Below are 25077 nucleotides of genomic sequence, written 5' to 3'. Positions count from 1 at the left end.
ACGGGAGGAGGATAGACAGGAGAGGGAGGAGGGGGATAGACAGGAGAGGGAGGAGAGGGATAGACGGGAGGGGATAGACGGGGGAGGGATAGACGGGAGTAGGGATAGACGGGATAGACGGGAGGAGAGGGATAGATGGGAGGGAGGGGATAGACGGGAGTAGGGGGAGGGATAGACGGGAGGAGAGGGATAGATGGGAGGGAGGGGATAGACGGGGGAAGGATAGACGGGAGTAGGGGGAGGGATAGACGGGAAGACCGTCACCTTGTGCGTGGCCAGCACCCTGGGGTTTGCTCTGACCTTTACTGTACCAGCCAGAGAGGAGGCAGGAGAGGAGGCGGGGGAGGAGGAACCCTTGGCTAGAGATGCGTGAGTGTGGGCTGAGGTGTGCAGGGCAGAGTGCTGGTGTGGACAGCCAGGTCAGACAGCTGAGGAGGAGGCATTGGACAACCCCTGGCTCTTTGACTCCAGGCACCTCTAGGGAGTAGATGCCTGCGGCAGCCGTTACCCAGGGTGTTCCCCTCAACCTGGGGGCCCTGCCTGGCTCCAGCCTCCCACTGCTGGTCCACCCGCTCCACACGGACTACTGTAGGCTAGGGGAACACAGCAGGGGCAGGGCACTCATTGTCATAGGGTAAGTCAAGTCGTGTTTTTTTGTAAGGAAGCTATAGTTAATTGATTATAAAAAATGCATATTTGAGACATTTATCTCCACTCATCTGTATCACCTGATGGCGTCTAGTTTCAATGACATTTGGTTCAGTGCTTGACTTGGGCAGGAGCTCACCGGAGTTGAGAATTGGCACCTGACATTTTCCACAGCTTGAGCTCCTGCTCCTCTTTATAGAATATTAGCTCAAAGTATTGTGTAGCTCCTGCACCTAAATATAAATAGTACCAGCACCCAAAATGAGTACCGGCTCCTATTTCAGTCCAAGTCGAACACTGATTTGGTTTCAGTTTCCATCTTGTAATGACTTTTCAGCGGTTTAACAGTTCCATTGCTCTATGACATAGTTAATTGTAATATTTGTAGCATGCTGTGTATGTTGCAATAGTGTCAGGACACGTTGTTCATTATCCCAGCCAAAAACTCAGCAGGGACTAGAAATGGCATTATCAGACAGTGTACATTTACCTCATACTGTAAGGGCTGTCGCTCTCCTCTTCCTCAGATGAGGAGAGGAGAGAAGGATCATCAGACCAAAATGCAGCATTCGGGAAATAAGCCATCTTTTTATTTGAAAAAACTATGATGGCAACACTAAAAAACAAAACACTTTCAAAATACAAAACAAGAAAACGACGTAGACGAAAACCTATACATGAACTTACATAACTAACGGAAAACTCACGGACAGGAACAGACTACATCAAAACGAAACGAACATCCAAACAGTCCCGTATGGTGCAAACATAACACAGATACGGAAGACAATCACCCACAAACAAACAGTGAGAACACCCTACCTAAATATGACTCTTAATTAGAGGAGAACGCAAAACACCTGCCTCTAATTAAGAGCCATACCAGGCAACCAAAACCAACATAGAAACAGATAACATAGACTGCCCACCCAAAACACATGCCCTGACCATAAACACATACAAAAACAACATAAAACAGGTCAGGACCGTTACACATACACCAGTTTGTGCTGTTCTCTCCTTAGATTACATTGTGTACAAGAGACATTTAAATGGAAATCCAGGGACATATTATGCAAAAAATTTAAACGATATGACAAGTGGATATGAATTTAAAATATATATTTAAATGTTTTTATTATAATTCTGTCTATCCATTTTTATTTCAAACAAACAACAAAAGATGAAGTAGTAGACTAACTCATTCAGGCATATAATTGTCAGCATATTTATTACCGTGCCTTGTTCAGGTTGAATTATTCATGTCATAACTAGCAGGAGGATTAGGGGTCAGTCAGTGGAAGAAAGCTGGCTGGGGTGCTGCTGTACGGGCTGGGTGAGGGTTTGTTACCATCAGCGTGCTAATGTTGCTGGTGTCCTTTTGAACGGGACATCTGTTTGGCACTGTCACTCATCAGGTAAGCATGGAGGTGACGTATCAGGTGTGATTTGACTGTTTTGTGGTGTATGTGGTATGTATAATGTATGCAAGATAATCACATAGGTATGGAACTTCCTCATCTGCCTTCCATCTACCTACCTACTATACTTCCCCACGAAGCAAAAACTTTTAAAGATTGCTAGCTTTTCTTTGCATTTGTTCCAGGAAAAAGCTGGTCAGCGAAAGGAGCATTTTCTCAAACCCTTCCCTCTTCACCCGAGGCAGTCAAGGAGGAGCCATTGCAAGTCAGCTAAGGTACTGTGCTTCAAATCAATCATGTGTTACATTGTAATTTTCCAATGATAGAAATGGGTAGTACCGGTAAATGTTTTAACAGATAGCCATGAGTAACATTTTATATAACGACTTGTTTCATAATGGAAAACCAGGCTGCTTCTCTAATGGCACCCTATTCCCTCTATAGTGCACTGCCTTTGACCACTACTTTTGGCCAGAGCCCTTGGTCAAAAGTAGTGCACTATATAGGGAATAGAGTGCCATTTGGGATGCAACCAGTGTGGGTAAGGTCTTCTCTGATGCTAATGTATTCCTCCAGTGAGTTGTCTTCGTACCAGTCTTCCTGTGGAGGAGTGACCCCTGAGAGAATCCTCACCTGCTGGTCTGAGACTCAGAGCTGTGCTACAGGCCTCTCTACTGAACAGAGCTCCCTGTACTCATGGAGATACGATGTATGAACACACACACACACACACACACACACACACACACACACACACACACACACACACACACACACACACAGAGCCCTTTGCAGTAAAGAAGGTCTTGTGAGTGTGTGCCTCCTGTGGTGTGTTCAGGAGTTTGACAGAGTGAACACCCAGCGTGTGCGTCAGCTATTCAGTGATGTGGACGAGCTGCTGTATGAAGGGAGGGTGAACAGCAGCTCCCTGGGACTGCAGGAGGAGTGTCAGGAGTGGAACGGACACTCCCCACACCTCAGGTACACCAACAGCATGGCCATGTCCCAAATGTCTACCTATACTGCACTTCTTTACCCTATGGGCCCTTGTCAAGTGTAGTGCACTACATAGGGAATAGGGTGCCAGTTGGGATGCAAACAAAGTCCTTCATGTGAAAGTGTTTAATTGAATTGGCTCTCCCTCTGTGTCTCTTTCCAATACTTTCTTATATTGTTTCTGTCTTTCCTTCATAGAATTCTGGGTAATCAGCTGGAGTCGCCCAATCAGGAAGGGTTTCAGTACGTACACAGGAGAGTGGTGGCCAGTGGAGGGAGAGGGAATGCAGTGCTGCCCCCGTGTGTGGACAAGAGGGAGAACTCTGGAGAGTAAGGCCTGGCTCCTTGTGTATACTACACAAAAACAACAACATGACGCTAACATCTCACGGTACTTCAGTTGGTTTCCCATGGCAACAGAGCAGACATGAGAATTTTGGAGGAGCGGTATTATGGTTGTGTGTTCAGGTGTGTGTTGTGGAGGTGAACTCTGTGGCAGGGGGCCAGCTAAGGGACAGGTGGCATAATGAGCAATCTGCCATGGTTCTGGGAATAACATCCAGGCAGTCTGTCTCCAGGCAACACAGTTGTTTGTTTACTAATCAATTCCCAACGAGGATTTACCTTAACAAACACACCTACTTAAACACACCTACTTAAACACACCTATTACAGCCTTGTTTGTTCAGGATTCAGTGAGGGAGCCAGACTAGTGGGAGAATGACTGTCTGGCTGGCTGCATAAATACACATACTGTAGTATGGTATGAATACAATGCAAGTGGTAGCACAGTATGCTTTCAAAGGTGATCCAAAACAATGATCTAGAAATGATCTAGTAAGGAGAAATGCCAAAAGACCTAATCCAAGTACACGTCAAGATGAACTCTGAAAGATTTAAACAACCTTGATGTTTTCTGACCATAGCTAACTAAAACCCCTTGGAGTCATTAAAACTCGTTTTTCAACCACTCCACAAATTTCATGTTAACAAACTATAGTTTTGGCAAGTCGGTTAGGACATCTACTTTGTGCATTACACAAGTAATTTTTCCAACAATTTTTTTACAGACAGATGATTTCACTTATAATTCACTGTATCACAATTCCAGCAGGTCAGAAGTTTACATACACTTAGTTGACTGTCTTTAAACAGCTTGGAAAATTCCAGAATATTATGTCATGGCTTTAGAAGCTTCTGATTGGCTAATTGACATCATTTGAGTAAATTTGAGGTGTACCTGTGGATGTATTTCAAGGCCTACCTTCAATCTCAGTGCCTCTTTGCTTGACATCATGGGAAAATCAAAAGAAATCAGCCAAGACCTCAGAAAACAATTGTAGACCTCAACAAGTCTGTTTCATCCTTGGGAGCAATTTCTAAACGCCTGAAGGTACCACGTTCATCTGTACAAAAAAATAGTACGCAAGTATTAACACCATGGGATCACGCAGCCGTCATACCGCTCAGGAAGGAGACGCGTTCTGTCTCCTAGAGATGAACGTATTTTGGTGCGAAAAGTGCAAATCAATACCAGAACAACAGCAAAGGACCTTGTGAAGATGCTGGAGGAAACAGATACAAAGTATCTATATCCACAGTAAAACGAGTCCTATAACCTTAATAAAGGCCGCTCAGCAAGGAAGAAGCCACTGCTCCAAAACCGCCATTAAAAAAAGCCAGACTACGGTTTGCAACTGCACATGGGGACAATGATCGTACTTTCTGGAGAAATGTCCTCTGGTCTGCTGCAGGAGGGACTGGTGCACTTCACAAAATAGATGGCATCATGAGGAAAGAAAAGTATGTGGATGTATTGAAGCAACATCTCAAGACATCAGTCAGGAAGAACTTCTTAGGGATAGGGTCTAGTTTCCTGAATTTCTGCCTGACTGACATGCCCAAAGTAAACAGCTTGTTACTCAGGCCCAGAAGCCAGGATATGTATATAGCATTGGATTGGTAGCATTGGATAGAAAACACTTTGAAGTTTCTAAAACTGTTAAAATAATATCTGAGACTATAACAGAATTGATATGGCAAATGAAAATCCAAAGAAAAAACAGATATTGTTTGAGGTCCCAGGCTCTTACAATGGAAAGCTATGGGCCCTATGTAATTCCGTCTCCCAAATTGCAATTCCTATGGCTTCCACTAGATGTCAACAGTCTTTATTCAAGGTTTCAAGCTTGTTTTTTGAAAAACAAGCAAGAATTTGGAGATTTGGTGAAGAGAGCACCGGAACAATATCAGTCTTTCGGCGAGCAAGGGAGAGGGCGCGCACGTACTAATTTTGCATTCCTATTGAACATACTACTTTCCATATGAAATATTATAGTGTTAAATATTCCTTACATTCCTATTGAACATACTACTTTCCATATGAAATATTATAGTGTTAAATATTCCTTACATTCCTATTGAACATACTACTTTCCATATGAAATATTATAGTGTTAAATATTCCTTACATTCCTATTGAACATACTACTTTCCATATGAAATATTATAGTGTTAAATATTCCTTACATTCCTATTGAACATACTACTTTCCGTATGAAATATTATAGTGTTAAATATTCCTTACATTCCTATTGAACATACTACTTTCCGTATGAAATATTATAGTTTATTTACATTTTAGAGTACTTTATTAAGTAGAAACGTCGTTTGACTTGTTTGGATGAATCTTAGCGGTAGCTTTTTGGACTCTGTAACGGCAGTCTAAGTCGTCCTCCTCATCGGACGAGGAGAGGCGAGAAGGATCGGAGGACCAATGTGCAGCGTGGTAAGTTTCCATGATTTAATGAACATGAAAACAATACACTATACAAAATAACAAAACAAACTAACCGTCACAGTCCCGTGTGGCACAGACACTGACACAGGAAACAACCACCCACAAAATCCCAACACAAAACAAGCCACCTATATATGATTCTCAATCAGGGACAACGATTGACAGCTGCCTCTGATTGAGAACCATATTAGGCTGAACACAGAAACAGACAAACTAGACACACAACATAGAATGCCCACCCAGCTCACGTCCTGGCCAACACTAAAACAAGCAAAACACATAAGCACTATGGTCAGGACGTGACAGACTCCTGCATGTCTGCATGTTGAACGAGTGGATTACTGAAATCGATGGCGCAAACTAAACTGACTTTCTGGGATATAAAGAAGGATTTTATCTAACAAAACGACCATTCATGTTGTAGCTGGGACCCTTGGGATTGCAAACAGAGGAAGATCTTCAAAAGTAAGTGATGTATTTAATCGCTATTTGTAATTTATGAAGCCTGTGCTGGTTGAAAAATATGTTGATGTGGGACGCCGTCCTCAGACAATTGCATGGTATGCTTTTGCTGTAAAGTCTATTGTAAATCGGACAACGCGATTAGATTAACAATAATGTAAGCTTTTAAATTATATAAGATACTTGTATGTTCATGAATGTTTTATATTACAATTATTTATTTGAATTGCGTGCCCCCCAATTTCACCGGATGTTGTCGGCTGTTGTCCCGCTAGCGGGACGACCTATCCCTATTAAAGCTTGGTCGCAAATGGGTCTTCGAAATGAACAATGACCCCAAGCATACTTCCAAAGTTGTGGCAAAATGGCTTAAGGAAACAAAGTCAAGGTATTGGAGTGGCCATCACAAAACCCTGACCTCAATCCAATAGAAAATTGAAAAGGCGTGTGCGAGCAAGGAGGCCTACAAACCTGACTCAGTTACACCATCTCTGTAAGGAGGAATGGGCCAAACTTCACCTAACTTATTGTGGGAAGCTTGTGGAAGGCTACCTGAAATGTTTGACCCAAATTAAACAATGTAAAGGCAATGCTACCAAATACTAATTGAGTGAATGTAAATTTCTGACCCACTGGGAATGTGATGAAAGAAATACAATCTGAAATAAATCATTCTCTCTACTATTATTCTGACATTTCACATTCTTAAAATAGTGGTGATCCTAACTGACCTAAGACAGGGAATTTTTACTAGGATTAAATGTCAGGAATTGTGAAAAACTGAGTTTAAATGTATTTGGCTAAGGTGTATGTAAACTTCCGACTTCAACTGTGTATATATAAAGAATATACAAAGGACATTTGGGCTAGGAGGTACAGTATGAAAAGCAGAGTTTCACTGGAAATGTGTCAATATAATTGCAAACCAACATGAAGTTAAGGGCACCAAAAGTAGAGAAGACATGATGAGGAATACATTTCCACATAAAAGGGGGTCTTCGGAATTAATTTATCCAATTGATTTTAAAAGTATTATTTAAGGTAGTAAAGTCCAGATAATTCATTACAACAGTACGGTTTCTCCACAGAAAGTTGAAAAGCATCTGGTCTATGTCTTTGCTTATTTTACCACCAAGATAAAAAGAAACCTTCTGCCTTGGTTATTAGGACTCTTCCTTTTAAAGATACATCCCTCTGTAGCCATTGATTTAGCTTCTTCTGGGGTTTTTAATAAGAAGCTTAACATTTAGTAAGCCTGTAGACTTCTAATCTTAATGGTTATGACTAAATATGTAAGTGCTTCTTTCACTGGCATACCATAACATGAGGGTGTCACACTATTTGACAGTCATGAGTTCACATTTATTAATGTTAAGATATAGACCAGACGCTTTGGAAAAGGATTCTATCACATTGATCGATATGGAAATCTGACTATCGTCTGTAACGGCTTGTGCTCTCCTCATCCTCAGATGAGGAGAGGAGAGAAGGATCCTCAGACCAAAACGCAGCTTCAGGGAAATAAGCCATCTTTTATTTAACAACGATGATGGCAACACGAAAACAAATACACTTACGAAATAACAAAACAAGAAAACGACGTCGAACGAAACCTGAACATAAACTTACATAACTAAACATAAACTCACGTACAGGAAACAGACGACATCGAAACGAAACGAAACAAACAAACGCTACAGTCCAGTGTGGTACGAACAAACATACTGACACGGAAGACAATCACCCACAAACAAACAGTGAGAATGTCCTACCTAAATATGACTCTTAATTAGAGGCAAACGCAAACCACCTGCCTCTAATCAAGAGCCATACCAGGCAAACCAAAACCAACATAGAAACGGATAACATAGAATGCCCACCCAACCTCACGTCCTGACCAACTAACACACAAAACAACTAACATAAATAGGTCAGGAACGTGACAGTACCCCCCCCACAAGGTGCGAACTCCGGACGCACCAGCACAAAGTCTAGGGGAGGGTCTGGGTGGGCATCTAACCACGGTGGTGGCTCAGGCTCCGGGCGCGGTTCCCACCCCACCATAATCCATCCTAGCTTCCTCCCTCCAAGAATGTCCACCCTCTTTTTTCCCCCACAAAATCCTCTTAATAATATACCTAATAGGGACAACACCGGGACAGAGAGATAAATCAAGAAGGATAGATAAGAATATAGAGATAGATGAAGATAGAGAGGGAGATTAGGATAGAGGGGCAACTCCGGACTGAAAGGCAGCTCCGGACAGAGAGACAGCTCTGGACTGATGGGCAGTTCTGGGTATCCAGCCTTTTCAGGCTGAAGGGCAGCTCATGGCTGACTGACGAATCTCGATGCTCATGGCTGGCTGACGGCTCTCGACGCTCATGGCAGGCTGACGGCTCTCGACGCTCATGGCAGGCTGACGGCTCTCGACGCTCATGGCAGGCTGACGGCTCTCGACGCTCATGGCAGGCTGACGGCTCTCGACGCTCATGGCAGGCTGACGGCTCTCGACGCTCATGGCGCTCTGACGGCTCTGGCTGCTCATGGCGCTCTGACGGCTCTGGCTGCTCATGGCGCTCTGACGGCTCTGGCTGCTCATGGCGCTCTGACGGCTCTGGCTGCTCATGGCTCTCTGACGGCTCTGGCTGCTCATGGCTCTCTGACGGCTCTGGCTGCTCATGGCTCTCTGGCGGCTCTGGCAGATCCTGTCTGGTTGGCGGCTCTGGCAGATCCTGTCTGGTTGGCGGCTCTGGCAGATCCTGTCTGGTTGGCGGCTCTGGCAGATCCTGTCTGGTTGGCGGCTCTGGCAGATCCTGTCTGGTTGGCGGCTCTGGCAGATCCTGTCTGGCTGACGGCTCTAGCGGCTCCTGTCTGGCTGATGGCTCTAGCGGCTCCTGTCTGGCTGACGGCTCTGTAGGCTCATGGCAGACGGGCGGCTTTGCAGGCTCATGGCAGACGGGCGGCTTTGCAGGCTCCTGGCAGACGGATGGCTCAGACGGCGCTGGGGAGACGGATGGCTCAGATGGCGCTGGGGAGACGGATGGCTCAGATGGCGCTGAGGAGACGGATGGCTCAGATGGCGCTGGGGAGACGGATGGCTCTGGCCGGATACGGTGCACTGTAGACCTGGTGCGTGGTGCCGGAACTGGAGGCACCGTGCTAATGATAAGCACCTTCCTACTAGTGCGGGGAGCAGGGACAGGGCACACTGTATTCTCAAATCCTACTCTATCCCTGATGCGTGGTACCGGCACTGGTGACGCCGGGCTGAGGACAAGCACATCAGGATTAGTAGGGGGAGAAGATACAGTTTGTACAGGGCTCTGGAGACGCACTGGTAGCTTAGTGCGTGGGGCCGGAACTGGAGGCACCGGGCTAGATACACGCACTACAGGGAGAGTGCGTGAAGGAGGAACAGGGCTCAGGATACGCACTGGTAGCCTAGTGCGTAGTGTATACACTGTAGGTACTAGGCTGGGGCGGGGAGGTGGTGCCGGAAATACCGGACCGTGGAGGCGTACTGGCACTCTTGAGCATTGAGCCTGCCCAACCTTACCTGGTTGAATGCTCCCGGTTGCCCGACCAGTGCGGGGAGGTGGAATAACCCGCACCGGCCTATGTAGGCGAACCGGGGAAACCATGCGTAAAGCAGGTGCCATGTATGCCGGCCCGAGGAGACGCACTGGAGACCAGACGCGTTGAGCCGGCCTCATGACACCTGGCTCAATACCCAATCTAGCCCTCCCAGTGCGGGGAGGTGGAATAACCCGCACTGGGCTATGCACTCGTACAGGAGACACCGTGCGCTCTACTGCGTAACACGGCGCCTGCCCGTACTCCCGCTCTCCACGGTAAGCCTGGGAAGTGGGCGCAGGTCTCCTACCTGCCCTTGGCCCACTACCTCCTAGCCCCCCCCAAGAAATTTTTGGGAATTACTTACGGGCTTTTTTGGCTTCCGTGCCAGACGCGTTCCCTCATAGCTCCGGTTCCTCTCCCCGGTAGCCTCTGCTCTCCTCAGTGCCTCTACCTGTTCCCATGGGAGGCGATCCCTCCCAGCCAGGATCTCCTCCCAAGTGTAGCAACCCTTTCCATCCAAAACATCGTCCCATGTCCATTGCTCCTTTCTCTCCTGTCCCTTACTCCGTTTCGTTTTCCCTTGCCGCTTGGTCTTAGCGTGGTGGGTGATTCTGTAACGGCTTGTGCTCTCCTCATCCTCAGATGAGGAGAGGAGAGAAGGATCCTCAGACCAAAACGCAGCTTCAGGGAAATAAGCCATCTTTTATTTAACAACGATGATGGCAACACGAAAACAAATACACTTACGAAATAACAAAACAAGAAAACGACGTCGAACGAAACCTGAACATAAACTTACATAACTAAACATAAACTCACGTACAGGAAACAGACGACATCGAAACGAAACGAAACAAACAAACGCTACAGTCCAGTGTGGTACGAACAAACATACTGACACGGAAGACAATCACCCACAAACAAACAGTGAGAATGCCCTACCTAAATATGACTCTTAATTAGAGGCAAACGCAAACCACCTGCCTCTAATCAAGAGCCATACCAGGCAAACCAAAACCAACATAGAAACGGATAACATAGAATGCCCACCCAACCTCACGTCCTGACCAACTAACACACAAAACAACTAACATAAATAGGTCAGGAACGTGACATCGTCTTTCAGAAAAAGTGTAGTATCGTCAGCCAGCTGGCTTATAATAATTTATTTACAAGCTATGGAAATACCTTGTACAGGATTATTATTTAAAGAATTTGTAAACAGTTGGATGATTAATAAAAACTGATACGATGAGATAGGACAATCTTGCCTAATTCCTCTCTTTAACTCAAATCTAGGTGAAGTGCCATGTTTCAATTTGATAGAACTGTTACTATTCGTATAGAGCGTCTTAATAGCCTTACAGAAAAAATCCCCAAAGCCACATTTCTCAAGGGAGTGGAAGAGGAACTGATGCTCCACTATATCAAATGCTTTATAAAAATCAAAAAATAATATGAAGCTATCCTCGGTTATTAGGTCTGAGTAGTCAAGCATGTCCAATACTAGTCTGATATTGTCATAAATATGTATTTTCCTCATGAAGCCAGACTGTGTGTCATCAATGATTGCATCCAGGACTTCTTTAATTATTTTTGCAAGTAGTAAGGCTAATATCTTATAATCATTATTAAGAAGACAATTTGGATTCCAGTTATCGATGAGCAGCTTTGGTATCAGTGTTATTAATTAACCCCTGACATTGTTTTTAATACTCTCTAAAAATACTTAAAGTAGGAAGGAAGCTACTTGTTCAGAAATTCATAATTCAATCAACACCTGGGGATTTATTGTTCTTTAGATGTTTGATAGACTCGATAATCTCTTCAACTATGATGGGTTCATCACACTGTTTAGATTCTGTATCACTGATAGAGTGAACATTATTCAGTGCGTCAAAGAAATCTGTGGATTCCTGACAGTACATAGAGCTATACAATTTCCTGTAAAAATTACTACAGTAGTTAGCAAGTCATGTTTGGTCATCTGTAATAACACCACCACTGTTTAAATTATGGATAGTGTTATTTGTAGAGTGAAATAGGATGAATTCTGTTCTCCCTCATCAAGGCATTTTTTCCTAGATCTAATAAAGGCTCCTTCTGCTTTTAATCTCTATATATTATCCAGTTTATTTAATCTATATATATTATCCAGTTTATTTAATCTATATATATTATCCAGTTTATTTAATCATATGTATGCGTGTGTGTATTTATTGTCTAGATTATTTTGTAACTCAATCAGTTCCATGTTCTCCTCCCCCGAGAGCCCGGCTGGGGACCTCTGAGAAAAGGGAAGTTATCTTAATGATCACCTTTTCCTCCTCAGCTCTTCTGGTCTTAGCAAGATTACTACCAGATTTTCTAAGGTATTTGGCCAATTCAAATTTAAAGAGCTCCCAGTTCTTGCAATAAGATCTTTCTTCACAAGCTCTTTCCCAAAAGTGTGAGAGCAGATGTTTAACCTCAAACTGAACTATATCATTATTTAACAAGGAGCTATTTAGCTTCCAGTAGGACGCTCAACCTAGGTTAGTATCAGGGGTAAATATTTTGACATCAATGTAAATGGCCCTATGTTCTGTGAAGAGGTATTGTACTTCACATTGTTTCGTAACCCTCTGAAGGCTCCGCTTGGGTCATTACAATGAAAAATACCTTTGGTATATAAACAGTGACATATTTCTTTTACTGGCAACATAGCATGAATTCTGTCTGAAATAGGTATACAGTGGCTTGTGAAAGTATTCACCTCCTTGGCATTTTTCCTATTTTGTTGCCTTGCAACTTGGATTTTTGGGGGGTTTGTATAATTTGATTTACACAACATGCCTACCACTTTGAAGATGCAAAATATTTTGTTCTTGTGAAACAAACAAGAAAACAGAACTTGAGTGTGCATAACTATTCACCCCCCAAAGTCAATACTTTGTAGAGCCACCTTTTGCAGCAATTACAGCTGCAAGTCTCTTGGGGTATGTCTCTATAAGCTTGGCACATCTAGCCATTGGGATTTTTTTCCCATTCTTCAAGGCAAAACTGCTCCAGCTCCTTCAAGTTGGATGGGTTCCGCTGGTGTACAGCAATCTTTAAGTCATACCACAGATTCTCAATTGGATTGAGGTCTGGGCTTTGACTAGGCCATTCCAAGACATTTGAATGTATTCCCCTTAAACCACTCGAGTGTTGCTTTAGCATTATGCTTAGGGTCATTGTCCTGCTGGAAGGTGAACCTCTGTCCCAGTCTCAAATCTCTGGAAGACTGAAACAGGTTTCCCTCAAGAATTTCTCTGTATTTAGCACCATCCTTCAATTCTGACCAGTTTCCTAGTCCCTGCCGATGAAAAACATCCCCACAGCATGATGCTGCCACCACCATGCTTCACTGTGGGGATGGTGTTCTCGGGGTGATGAGAGGTGTTGGGTTTGCACCAGACATAATGTTTTCCTTGATGGCCAAAAAGCTCAATTCGAGCCTCATCTGACCAGAGTACCTTCTTCCATATGTTTGGAGAGTCTCCCACATGCCTTTTGGCGAACACTAAATGTGTTTGCTTATTATTATTTTTTAAGCAATTGCTTTTTTCTGGACAGTCTTCCGTAAAGCCCAGCTCTGTGGAGTGTACAGCTTAAAGTGGTCCTATGGACAGATACTCCAATCTCCGCTGTGGAGCTTTCCAGGTCCTTCAGGGTTATCTTTCGTCTCTTTGTTGCCACTGATTAATGCCCTCCTTGCCTGTTCCGTGAGTTTTGGTGGGCGGCCCTCTCTTGGTAGGTTTGTTGTGGTGCCATATTCTTTCCATTTTTAAATAATGGATTTAATTGTGCTCCGTGGGATGTTCAAAGTTTCTGATATTTTTTTATAACCCAACCCTGATCTGTACTTCTCCACAACTTTGTCCCTGACCTGTTTGGAGGGCTCCTTGGTCTTCACGGTGCCACTTGCTTGGTGGTACCCCTTGCTTAGTGGTGTTGCAGACTTTGGGGCCTTTCAGAACAGGTGTGTGTATATACACTGCTCAAAAAAATAAAGGGAACACTTAAACAACACAATGTAACTCCAAGTCAATCACACTTCTGTGAAATCAAGCTGTCCACTTAGGAAGCAACACTGATTAACAATACATTTCACATGCTGTTGTGCAAATGGGATAGACAAAAGGTGGAAATTATAGGCAATTAGCAAGACACCCCAAATAAAGGAGTGCTTCTGCAGGTGGTGACCACAGACCACTTCTCAGTTCCTATGCTACCTGGCTGATGTTTTGGTCACTTTTGAATGCTGGCGGTGCTTTCACTCTAGTGGTAGCATGAGACGGAGTCTACAACCCACACAAGTGGCTCAGGTAGTGCAGCTCATCCAGGATGGCACATCAATGCGAGCTGTGAAAGCATGCACATTTGTGGCCTGCTGGAGGTTATTTTGCAGGGCTCTGGCAGTGCTCCTCCTTGCACAAAGGTGGAGGTAGCGGTCCTCCTGCTGGGTTGTTGCCCTCCTACAGCCTCCTCCACGTCTCCTGATGTACTGGCCTGTCTCCTGGTAGCGCCTCCATGCTCTGGACACTACGCTGACAGACACAGCAAACCTTCTTGCCACAGCTCGCATTGATGTGCCATCCTGGATGAGCTGCACTACCTGAGCTACTTGTGTGGGGTGTAGACTCCATCTCATGCTACCACTAGAGTGAAAGCACCGCCAGCATTCAAAAGTGACCAAAACATCAGCCAGGAAGCATAGGAACTGAGAAATGGTCTGTGGTCACCACCTGCAGAACCACTCCTTTATTGGTGGTGTCTTGCTAATTGCCTATAATTTCCACCTTTTATCTATTCCATTTGCACAACAGCATGTGAAATTTATTGTCAATCAGTGTTGCTTCCTAAGTGGACAGTTTGATTTCACAGAAGTGTGATTGACTTGGAGTTCCATTGTGTTGTTTAAGTGTTCCCTTTATTTTTCTGAGCAGTGTGTATATATATATATATATATATATATATATATATATATATATATATATATATGTATATATATATATACACTAAGATCATGTGACACTTAGATTGCACACAGGTGGACTTTCTTTAACTAATTATGTTACTTCTGAAGGTAATTGGTTGCACCAGATCTATTTAGGGGCTTCATAGCAAAGGGGGTGGATACATATGCATGCACCACTTTTCCATTTAGAATTTTTTAGAATTTTTTGAAACAAGTTATTTTTTTCACTTCACCAGTTTGGACTATTTTGTTTATGTCCATTACATGAAATCCAAATAAAAATTGATTTAAATTACAGGTTGTAATGCAACAAAATAGGAAAAACGCAAAGGGGATGAATACTTTTGCAAGGCACTGTACTCATAATCATCTGCTTTCCTGACTACAGGTTATGTGTTGAAGGTCACAGTCTTTCCCCAACTCCCTGCACATTGCAGGGGGAAACCCCTCTCTCCCACTCTCTCTGTGATCACTCCTCCCTTCTACAAGAAGAGGTCTATGAGGCAGAGGGAAGGATGGAGGAATTTCTTGCCTATGATGCCAAAGATACGTAAGGCATTTGAACTTTACTTTCTAAGCATGGCATTTAATATTTTAAGAGTATGTGCAAGCATGTAACAGCCTGTGGGAGAGAGAGAGAGAGTGTGCGTATCTGTGTGTGTGTTCAAGCCTCTGGGTGGAACGAGGGCCGTATTGCTCCAGTGTGTCTTGACGTCAGGGTTCTCTCCCCAGGGAGGATGAGTGGGTGGGTCAGAGAGGAGTCTGGGGATCTGTGGGGGCAGCAGGGAGGTCCGGGGTACCCCCTGTGTCTCCCCACACCTGTATCAGGGAGGCCGTGGCTGACGAGGCCTTTGATGACATGTGGAGGGAGGTGGTGAATTCTCTGGGGGAGCTCCTCCACAAACACTGGCAGAGACAAATCACGGGTCTGTCTATCTACAAACCACTGTATTACAGAGCTGTCATAGAACTACATGAATACCAATGATGATATGCCTATTATACACAGCAACCATGGTACTGCACACCAACTCTGTTATAACTGATGCTGTTTGTTATGCTGTGTTATGAATTGGGCTAGGAGTTTGACCTGATCACTTGACCTGGCCAGGATAAACTCTGGGTCCTAGTTATGAATCAAAGTATTTTGTTTTTACCGGTGGAGCAGGTCAAAGAGGAGTGTTGGAGGCTCTTGGTGGAGTCTTGGGTGATCCCTCTCTCCACATCAACAGTAAATGTCAGCGTGTTCCTCTCTCCAGGGGCTCCAACACACGTAGCATGCTGCTGTGGTCCAACTGTTGCCCCACTACACAGGTGAGAAGTCTGCCAGCCACCAAAACACAGTGTCAGCTGCTGCCATTGACTCTCTAGAGGATCTCTTGCACTTCTGGCAACAACACCATTCAATTGAATTAACATTTATCTCAAATACACTTATTACAATGGCCTCAACAGAGGAGCCAAGGCCCCTTAAAACAAGCCTTGAGCTATATTTATTTACTTTGTTTTTTTCTAGGCCTCTCAGGTATCAAGTACCTTCAAGCTGAATTTAAACGGTGTTATGACAATCCAAGCTAAGCCTCTTCAACAAAGACAACACGGATTTGCAGAGAAGTCTCAGTAAGTCTGTCTGAATCCCCAGCTATAAGCTCGGCTCTGATCCTGAACAAACAAAACCATTCCTGTTTCTCTTTGGGGCTGGACAGGGTGCCATTTGGGATGCAGCCGTTCTGTTAGGATTTGAGATGAGTACAAATAAGAACTCCAACATCTAAAATAGGTTAGAAAAGAAATTGACACACTGGTATGACTTTAAGTAATGCCATTAGTATCACTACTTTTTTGACTTCCCTGTAGTTGTGATCTGGAGGACAGACCCAGCAGAGCTCCTGCCCCCACTGTGTCTCCATCCAGGAGAGCATGTAGTACGCCCTCCCACAGAGCCCCAGGCCCAGCCCAGCGAGGCCTGCCCCTGCCCAGGCTCCATATCTGCTCCAGACCCAGCTCCACCTCCAGAAGTACCAGCTCCAGGGGCAGGGCCAGGAGCTGCCTCAGCCCCAGACACACTGTCCCCAGACACCAGGTCATCAGAGGAACCAGACTGTGAGATATCTACTGTATATATTAATAAGTAAGCTAGGCTGATGTTTAATTGCAACACAATAATAATTGGTATATGCAACTACATTAAATGATAGGACTTGGTTATGGTAATATTACAATTTTTAGGTCAAATAATGAAATTGCAGTTTTGTTCTAGAGAAGTGTTAGCCATGATGATGTTTACATCTTTTAGCAGACACTCTTATCCAGAGCAGCTAGGGTTAAGTGACTTGCTCAAAGCCATACTGAGAGATTTTTCACCCAGTTGACTCTGGGATTTGAACCAGCAACCTTTCGGTTACTGGCCCCATTGCTCCTAAGTGCTAGGCTACCTGCCGTCCAACTATCATAACAAGGCTGTAATTGTCCTGGTTTGTACTATAGGACCACAGTGACTGAAGGACAGCCGTCCCCAATCCTCAGTTCAATACAGAACCAGAGGCTCCTCCCCCTCCTCCATGCTGACCAATCAGAGCTGGAGCCCTCCGTGTGTACTGCTGCACCCATGCAGGTACCAGGTGACCTACTGTTTCGTCAATGTACTCAAATGTCAATACAGGAAGTTAGTATATAAATGTGTCAATTCTAACGCAGGTTATAGTAAATTACATTTGCCTGAATACCATAATAAATGGGTAATGATGACATGTCTTTTAAATTACTTGTCATTCTGACCGAACGTAAATTACCATATTGATTCCGCTTCTTGCATTTGCATGGACATGGAAAGCAAATATGTGTTGGCTTGGCTGACCTTGCAAACATGCGTATCTCCAATGCAAAGAGCAGGTGTGTGCTGGTGTAGGGCAAGTGAACTTTGGTCTCTCTCTCTCTCTCAATTCAATGCCTTTATATCTCTCGCTCTCTCTCACAGCTCAGGGGGAGGATTCTGCAAGGAGGACATGCCACTGTACCCATCTCTATCCTTCCACCCCTCAGAGAGCCCACTCTGCTGTTGGAGTCCCTGTCTCGTCCCAACACCACACACACACTCCGGGTACGAGACACACACACACACAGTGGTGGCGTGGTGGGGTTGTCTGTGGGAGTGGTAGTAGAAGAGATTGTATTACTGTCTGTTGCATAGCAGATGCCCTTATCATTATATCAAGGGTACAGAGCTGTCTGCCTCGCAGCGTGGTTTATTGCTCTACCTTGGTCAACTCGTTATTGGAAAAGAGAATGTGTTCTTAAAGCCCCTAGACTCGATGTCTGCGCCCCTGTGGAAATCTAATTAGCATAATAAAAAAATCCCCATTAAAATCTGTCAATTTAAGTTAGAGATCTGTTTTTGCATTGGATGCGTCTCAATCCACCACATCCGCCGATATCTCACTTCTGCATCTGAGGTGAAAGGTGGCAGAGCTAGAGTGGTGTTTGTCAGACCATGATGTAGCATATGACCCCTCCATGGAAAGATGAGACTCTCAGAAACATGATGGTGTTCTACGTTTTGCTCTGAGGTACAGCCAATCTGCCAAGTTCTGTCTGTAGTGTCTGAACAGTTTGGGCTACACACAAATACTAGACTGTCACGAACACGTACATTGGTTGTTTTACTCTAGGATGCCCACAGGCCTCACAAGACTTGTCTGAAGGCCCCCCGGTACCAGTTGAAAAAATGAATGGAAGTATATATGGAGACAGTTTAGTGGCAAGAATAAGCGGTTAAATACATGTAAAATATATATTTTTTATATATCTCAGTAGGACAGATTTTTTGGGGGGACTATCTTTTGTTCCATGTAGTGAAAATGTTATTCAACGTGTTTATGTGGGCTATTAGCAGAAAGTGTCACGTATACTCCCCCTCCGACCTCTAGGTCATCAGGCTGCTGATTATCCCGCACACCTGTCACCATCGTCTCGCGCACCTGAGCCTCATAACACTCACCTGGACTCCATCACCTCCTTGATTATCTTCCCTATATCTGTCACTCCCCTTGACTCTGTTTTCATGTCGCTGCGCTGTTTGTGTATCGTGTTCATTGTTTCTTTTATTTATTAAAACACTCACTCCTTGAACTTGCTTCCCGACTCTCAGCGCACTCGTTACAGTAAGGCTTAGTCTGTAGAGGGTTCATTTACCTGGTTAAATAAAGGCTAAGTAAATAAAAGCTGTCTACCTTTTTGTACAATGAGATGGTAAATGGTAACATAATAGATTATTATCCTTGTTTTAACTTGGATTACTGTAGTGTAGGTTACATATTACCATTATTTATCTAGGTGTGTTTGCTCAAATAAAGTATCCTTTTTCTTTTAACATATGACTTGAAAGCAGCTCTTTGTTTTCTAGTCAGACACACCCATGAAGCAATTGTTCACTCCCATGGATTTCACCTGCCACATGAAGACTGGGAAAGGACCTCACCCAGGTGACCGCTACTGTGTACTGTGTACTCATGCGTCTAGCCAACAAATGACAGGACAGGTGTCCAGTGCAGGGGGATCTATAAGTATTATGTACATTGTAAATATTGTTTTAGATTTTTTATGTTTTGACTAAGCAGGACAGTTTTTTCTTCCAGTGCGTGTTCGTAGGCTCGTGCTGAGGAAAGTGGAGGTTAAAGGCAGAGGCAGAATGTGTCATCATCCCCATTGGCCCTGGTTCAAAGTAGTGCATTAGACAGAGGCTGCATTTCAAACTCATAAAAGACACCCTTGTCCACTTGCTTTATGCCCTTGGGGGAATCCCCACGGCCATATTTGTTGTCGGTTCAAATGATTAGCCAAGAAAGGGAAGTTTGCAACGTAAGCCCTTCAGCCCTAATTTTTAATGGAGTTTGCGAGTATACAATTATGTTGGGGCCTGAAACACCCCATAATTCAATTTGCGATGATTGTACATCCGCTAAGAAAGCAAGTTAGAAATTGTGCTACTAATGCACAAAACGTCTCGTAAAAGTAATTATGTTTTTGTTTGTTTAGCTTTTGGAAATTGTAGAAAACATTTTCCTTCATAAGTTCCAGCTAGTGAGTTAGCTAATTAATTTGCTATCTATCATACAGTAGCCGTATATTAATAATTCTATAGTTAATATAAGTAGACATGCAATCATAATTGACTATTGCATATAAAGCACCCACAAGCTACCTGTGGCTGAAAACCCAATCATCACGGGATAAACGAATTTCCAGCCAAGGGCGGTCCATTTCAAAATCATTTCTTCCTCCCTTGCCCTGCAAGTGTACTCGTCAGACGTCATGATACATCATCAGAAGTGTCCACTTAATTTGAGCTCTGAGGGGCGAGGGTGTGTCTTTTTAAGTGTTTGGAATGCAGCCAGAGAATAGGGTGCCATTTGGGATGATACCTGTGTTAGCGTTAGACGGGCATGTCGTAATGCGTCACCTCTGGTCTCCTAGGTGACTATGCTCTGATTGGAGTGACAGGCTTTGGCGTGGGTATCACCTGCTCCGCCTCGAACGGCTTCTACGAGAGCACCATGGCAACGAGGAGACGCCAGCGCCCGCCATCCTCCTCTGTGGAAGGAGAGAGTGGGACCGAACCACTGCTCTTAGGTAAATACTGTAAAGGGCAAATGACTACATGGAGTTACTAGGAGGAAAGTGGAGAGGGTACTGCATAGGCCTGGGAATTGCTAGGGACCTCACAAGACCATAGTATCACCATGCTGCGGGACCTCACGATACCATATCACCACCACACTGAGGGACATCACAATACCATATTATCACCACACTGAGGGACATCACAATACCATATTATCACCACACTGAAGGACCTCACAATACCATATCACCACCATACTGAGAGACCTCACAATACCATATCACCACCATACTGAGAGACCTCACAATACCATATCACCACCATACTGAGGGATCTCACGATACCATATTATCAGCACACTGAAGGACCTCACAATACCATATCACCACCATACTGAGGGACCTCACAATACCATATTACCACCATACTGAGGGAACTCACGATACCATATTATCACCATACTGAGGGACCTCACGATACCATATAACCACCATACTGAGGGACCTCACGATACCATATTATCACCATACTAAGGGACCTCACAATACCATATTACCACCATACTGAGGGACCTCACGATACCATATTATCACCATACTGAGGGACCTCACGATACCATATAACCACCATACTGAGGAACCTCACGATACCATATAACCACCATACTGAGGAACCTCACGATACCATATTATCACCATACTGAGGAACCTCACAATACCATATTACCACCATACTGAGGAACCTCACGATACCATATAACCACCATTCTGAGGAACCTCACGATACCATATAACCACCATACTGAGGAACCTCACGATACCATATTATCACCATACTGAGGAACCTCACAATACCATATTACCACCATACTGAGGGACCTCACGATACCATATAACCACCATGCTGAGGCACCACTATCATATTATCACCATACTTAGGTGCCGACTCTATGTATTGCGATTCGATACTGCGTTTTTTCCCCCGATTTGATGTTTCAGACATATCGCTCACCAGAGGGACAAGAGATTGCCATGAGAAAATGAGTTTTGATCAGGCAGGAAAATATAAAAGTGGCGATGGAAAACAAGCTATAGGATGAAAAACACCAGAGTTTTGGCACAGGAACAGCCAACTAGCGCTAGCTAATGCTACCTAACAAAGAAAATAAGTTCATCTAACCATATAATAAACTATATTGCGATATGTAACTATTGATTTTTTCCCTCCATCACTAGTAACGTAAACTCACGTAAACTCGTACATCGCCTTGGTCCGTACAATTGCCCTTATTTTAGCGCCCCAAAAACGTAATACTTCCAGATCAACTGTAATGTCAATACCATTGTAAAGCACAATTTCTCCCCTTTCCAACAAAATCAATTACATGACCTAAACACTGCCCGTTTCTGAATAATTCAAGCAGGCAATGAGCCCCGTCGGGTCTTTTTAAAAATGGCGGGTGGGGAAGCGAAACTAATGTGTGATAGATGTCGTGTGGGAAAATTGCTTTTTTCACTCGATCTGTCCAACTTATCACCTTATTGCCTCTAAAATGTAAATAAAACACCATAAAGAGTTTATATAATGTGTCATTACATACCTATTTGAAGGTTTGTGTCGAATTTGAATCGGGTTTTTAGGGCGGTGCTAAAGTGATCTTAGAAGTAAACAGCGGCTTTGAGAATGATGATCGCATGCAATGATGACGAAAAAAATGACTAGGTATCCCCCCTTACCCCCGCCACTGTTCATTTCTTGTTTTAAAACGATGAGAGAAGTGCTACACCTGGTGGAGAGAGATTGTAAGACAGAAATAGTTGCTTTATGCGTGCTGTACGTTACGACATGACAAGTCAAGATGTAACGGAGGGTCAGTTTTTTCAACTTTTCTCCAATACTATCGAGCCATTACCATGTCGATCAGCGCTTGAATAGAAACCTAGTTCACACCCCCGATTTTGAAGTCAACACAGTCGCTACAGTCCCATTAGTTTTCTTTGTAGCCTCGTTTGAATGTCGCAGTTACGCACATTTGTACGGAATGGGGTGAGTTTACGCTTCTGTTTAGTGCAATGTGCAAGAGAACAGGGCTGCTCGTAGATTGATGTGCACAGGAAGATTGCTAGTAGGTAGATAAGTAGAGGGAGATGAGAAAAGTGAATTGAATGGATAAGAAAATGAACCAGTACACTACAGTACACTAGGTGTCATTTCTACTGTACTTTAACTGAAGTATAAAACTTATCCAGGTGTTCCTCATCAACGTAAAGTGTTTGGTCGGTTTCCTGGTCATGTGAAGAAGAGACTCCAGGTGGTGTTGTCATAGCAGCACAGTCCAGACAGGAAGACCAGAATGCATCAGGAACACCAACACTTGGAATTAATGGGTGTGACTAGATGAAGTACAGCTACGGTGAGATTTACCATTGAACTAACACAAGAGTTTGGACTTACGTTTTGAAGCCAGATGATGAGTCGGAGTTGGAGATCACTTTTCATTGCTATGGCGATAGCTAGCTAGCCTCCCTGACAGTGCTATCTAGAGGTAGGACCGCAATGTGCAGATAACGGGTGGACAATAAGGACAAGGTTTTAATTTGAAAAGACCACAGCATTTAGCAGGACAAATCTGCTGGTTATATTGTATATCTGCCGTTTTAATTAGATACATTGTAGTTTATGTGCCAAGAGCCATTACAGGATAGGATAAATGTGATTAAATACATTGTCCACTACTGTTTGTTTACCTAATGTCGATTTTGCAAGCTAGCTAGCATTGTGAAGCAGTGTCTATGCATACAAGCAACCGTACGCTGATATTTCATCCAAAAAAACGATCAGCAGTGAAATATTGATTGTTACTTTGCATAGCAGTGCTTGAGGTGTCACTACCCAGGTTAAATCCCATGCTGTGTCGCTGCCGGCTGCGACTGGGAGACCCATGAGGCGGTGCACAATTGGCCTAGCGTCGTCCGGGTTAGGGGTTTGGCCGGCCGGGATGTCCTTGTCCCATCACGCTCTAGCGACTCCTTGTGGCAGGCCGGGCACCTGCAAGCTGACTTCGGTCGCCAGCTAGACAGTGTTTCCTCCGACACATTGGTGCGGCTGGCTTCCGGGTTAAGCGAGCAGTGGGTCAACAAGCAGTGCGGCTTGTCAGGGTCGTGTTTCGGAGGACGTATGGCTCTCGACCTTTGCCTCTCCCGGGTCTCTACGGTAGTTGCAGCGATGGAACAAGACTACCATGAAAAAGGGGTAAAAAAAGTAATTAAAATAAAAAGGCGATGTCATGTCATGTAGGCGATGTCATGGCGACGTTGGCTAGCTAAGCTCGTGCAGAAACACATCAGGTTTAAAGGTCGTCACGTGCCGAACTGCGCATGTGCATGCCATCAAATCAAAGGGACTCCTTCAATAAAAAAGTATTTTTGACTAAAATGAAAACGTGTCACTTTCACGTGGTTGGAGTAATAACATGTTCAACTACTTAAGACATTGTCTCAAATATAAATTGTGCCTTTAGATTTTGAGAAAACTACAGAAGAATTTTTCACTTCTCTCATGGACCCCAAACCCTGACCTGGTCTGCTTGGTCTTCTATAAACCCCAAACCCTGACCTGGTCTGCTTGGTCTTCTATAAACCCCAAACCCTGGCCTGGTCTGCTTGGTCTTCTATAAACCCCAAACCCTGGCCTGGTCTGCTTGGTCTTCTATAAACCCCAAACCCTGGCCTGGTCTGCTTGGTCTTCTATAAACCCCAAACCCTGGCCTGGTCTGCTTGGTCTTCTATAAACCCCAAACCCTGGCCTGGTCTGCTTGGTCTTCTATAAACCCCAAACCCTGGCCTGGTCTGCTTGGTCTTCTATAAACCCCAAACCCTGGCCTGGTCTGCTTGGTCTTCTATAAACCCCAAACCCTGGCCTGGTCTGCTTGGTCTTCTATAAACCCCAAACCCTGGCCTGGTCTGCTTGGTCTTCTATAAACCCCAAACCCTGGCCTGGTCTGCTTGGTCTAGTTCGCAAGCATTCCCGGAAGTCTCGCGATGTTGCACATGTGGTGATATCCAACTCAGACTCATCATCTGGCTTCAAAACGTAAATCCTAACTCTTGCGGTAGTTCAATGGTAAATCTCATCCGTAGCTGTATTCTATGTAGTTATAACCGGAATTTATGGAAACAACAGGAAGAAAGGTCCAATTGGATTTTCATTTGGCTAAATTATTCTCAATGCAATATTTTTTGTTATTACATTGATTGATGAAACCATAACATTTATCCAGATTATTAGCTGCTTCTTAACACAACATGGCATTACTAAATCTAAATTCAATGTGGCTAAATACATTTGCTAAATGAGCCACGTTAGGAGGAAAAACATGAACTAGGTCCTACTTGTATGTTTTCTACAGAGATGTCAGTGTCTTGAATACCCTAGGTTTTTCAAGGAATGATCATTCATTCAAATATTATTTTGAAATTGTAACAATATAATTTTGTTATGCAATAAATGGCTATTTCTGTTACATGCACATTTGTATTTCTGGAGTGGA

General features: G+C 44.0%; 1 protein-coding gene across 1 annotated transcript; it reads left to right on the top strand.

Annotated features, from left to right (window-relative positions):
* The first annotated feature begins 437 nt into the window (after nt 1-437).
* fam149a (family with sequence similarity 149 member A) lies at nt 438-25050 on the top strand. Its single transcript, XM_055888522.1, has 15 exons — nt 438-634; nt 2255-2344; nt 2646-2778; nt 2908-3050; nt 3264-3395; nt 15297-15458; nt 15641-15834; nt 16077-16222; nt 16425-16528; nt 16766-17011; nt 17396-17522; nt 17886-18008; nt 19311-19389; nt 20381-20536; nt 22778-25050. The coding sequence occupies exons 1-15, from the start codon at nt 489-491 to the stop codon at nt 22852-22854; spliced, it is 2058 nt and encodes a 685-aa protein (XP_055744497.1). The 5' UTR covers nt 438-488; the 3' UTR covers nt 22855-25050.
* Nucleotides 25051-25077: the final 27 nt, after the last annotated feature.

Source organism: Salvelinus fontinalis, chromosome 29, assembly GCF_029448725.1.
Source record: "Salvelinus fontinalis isolate EN_2023a chromosome 29, ASM2944872v1, whole genome shotgun sequence".
Classification (NCBI taxonomy): domain Eukaryota; kingdom Metazoa; phylum Chordata; class Actinopteri; order Salmoniformes; family Salmonidae; genus Salvelinus; species Salvelinus fontinalis.
Note: the sequence above shows the minus strand (reverse complement) of the source record. Positions and strands in the feature narration are given on the sequence as shown.

Excerpts from the sequence above, each read along its gene's own strand:
- fam149a (XM_055888522.1), top strand. The coding sequence starts at position 489 with ATGCCTGCGGCAGCCGTTACCCAGGGTGTTCCCCTCAACCTGGGGGCC. Across the intron at positions 17,523-17,885 it reads GTACTGCTGCACCCATGCAG|CTCAGGGGGAGGATTCTGCA; the intron begins GTACCAGGTGAC and ends TCTCTCTCACAG. Across the intron at positions 18,009-19,310 it reads ACACCACACACACACTCCGG|TCAGACACACCCATGAAGCA; the intron begins GTACGAGACACA and ends TTTGTTTTCTAG.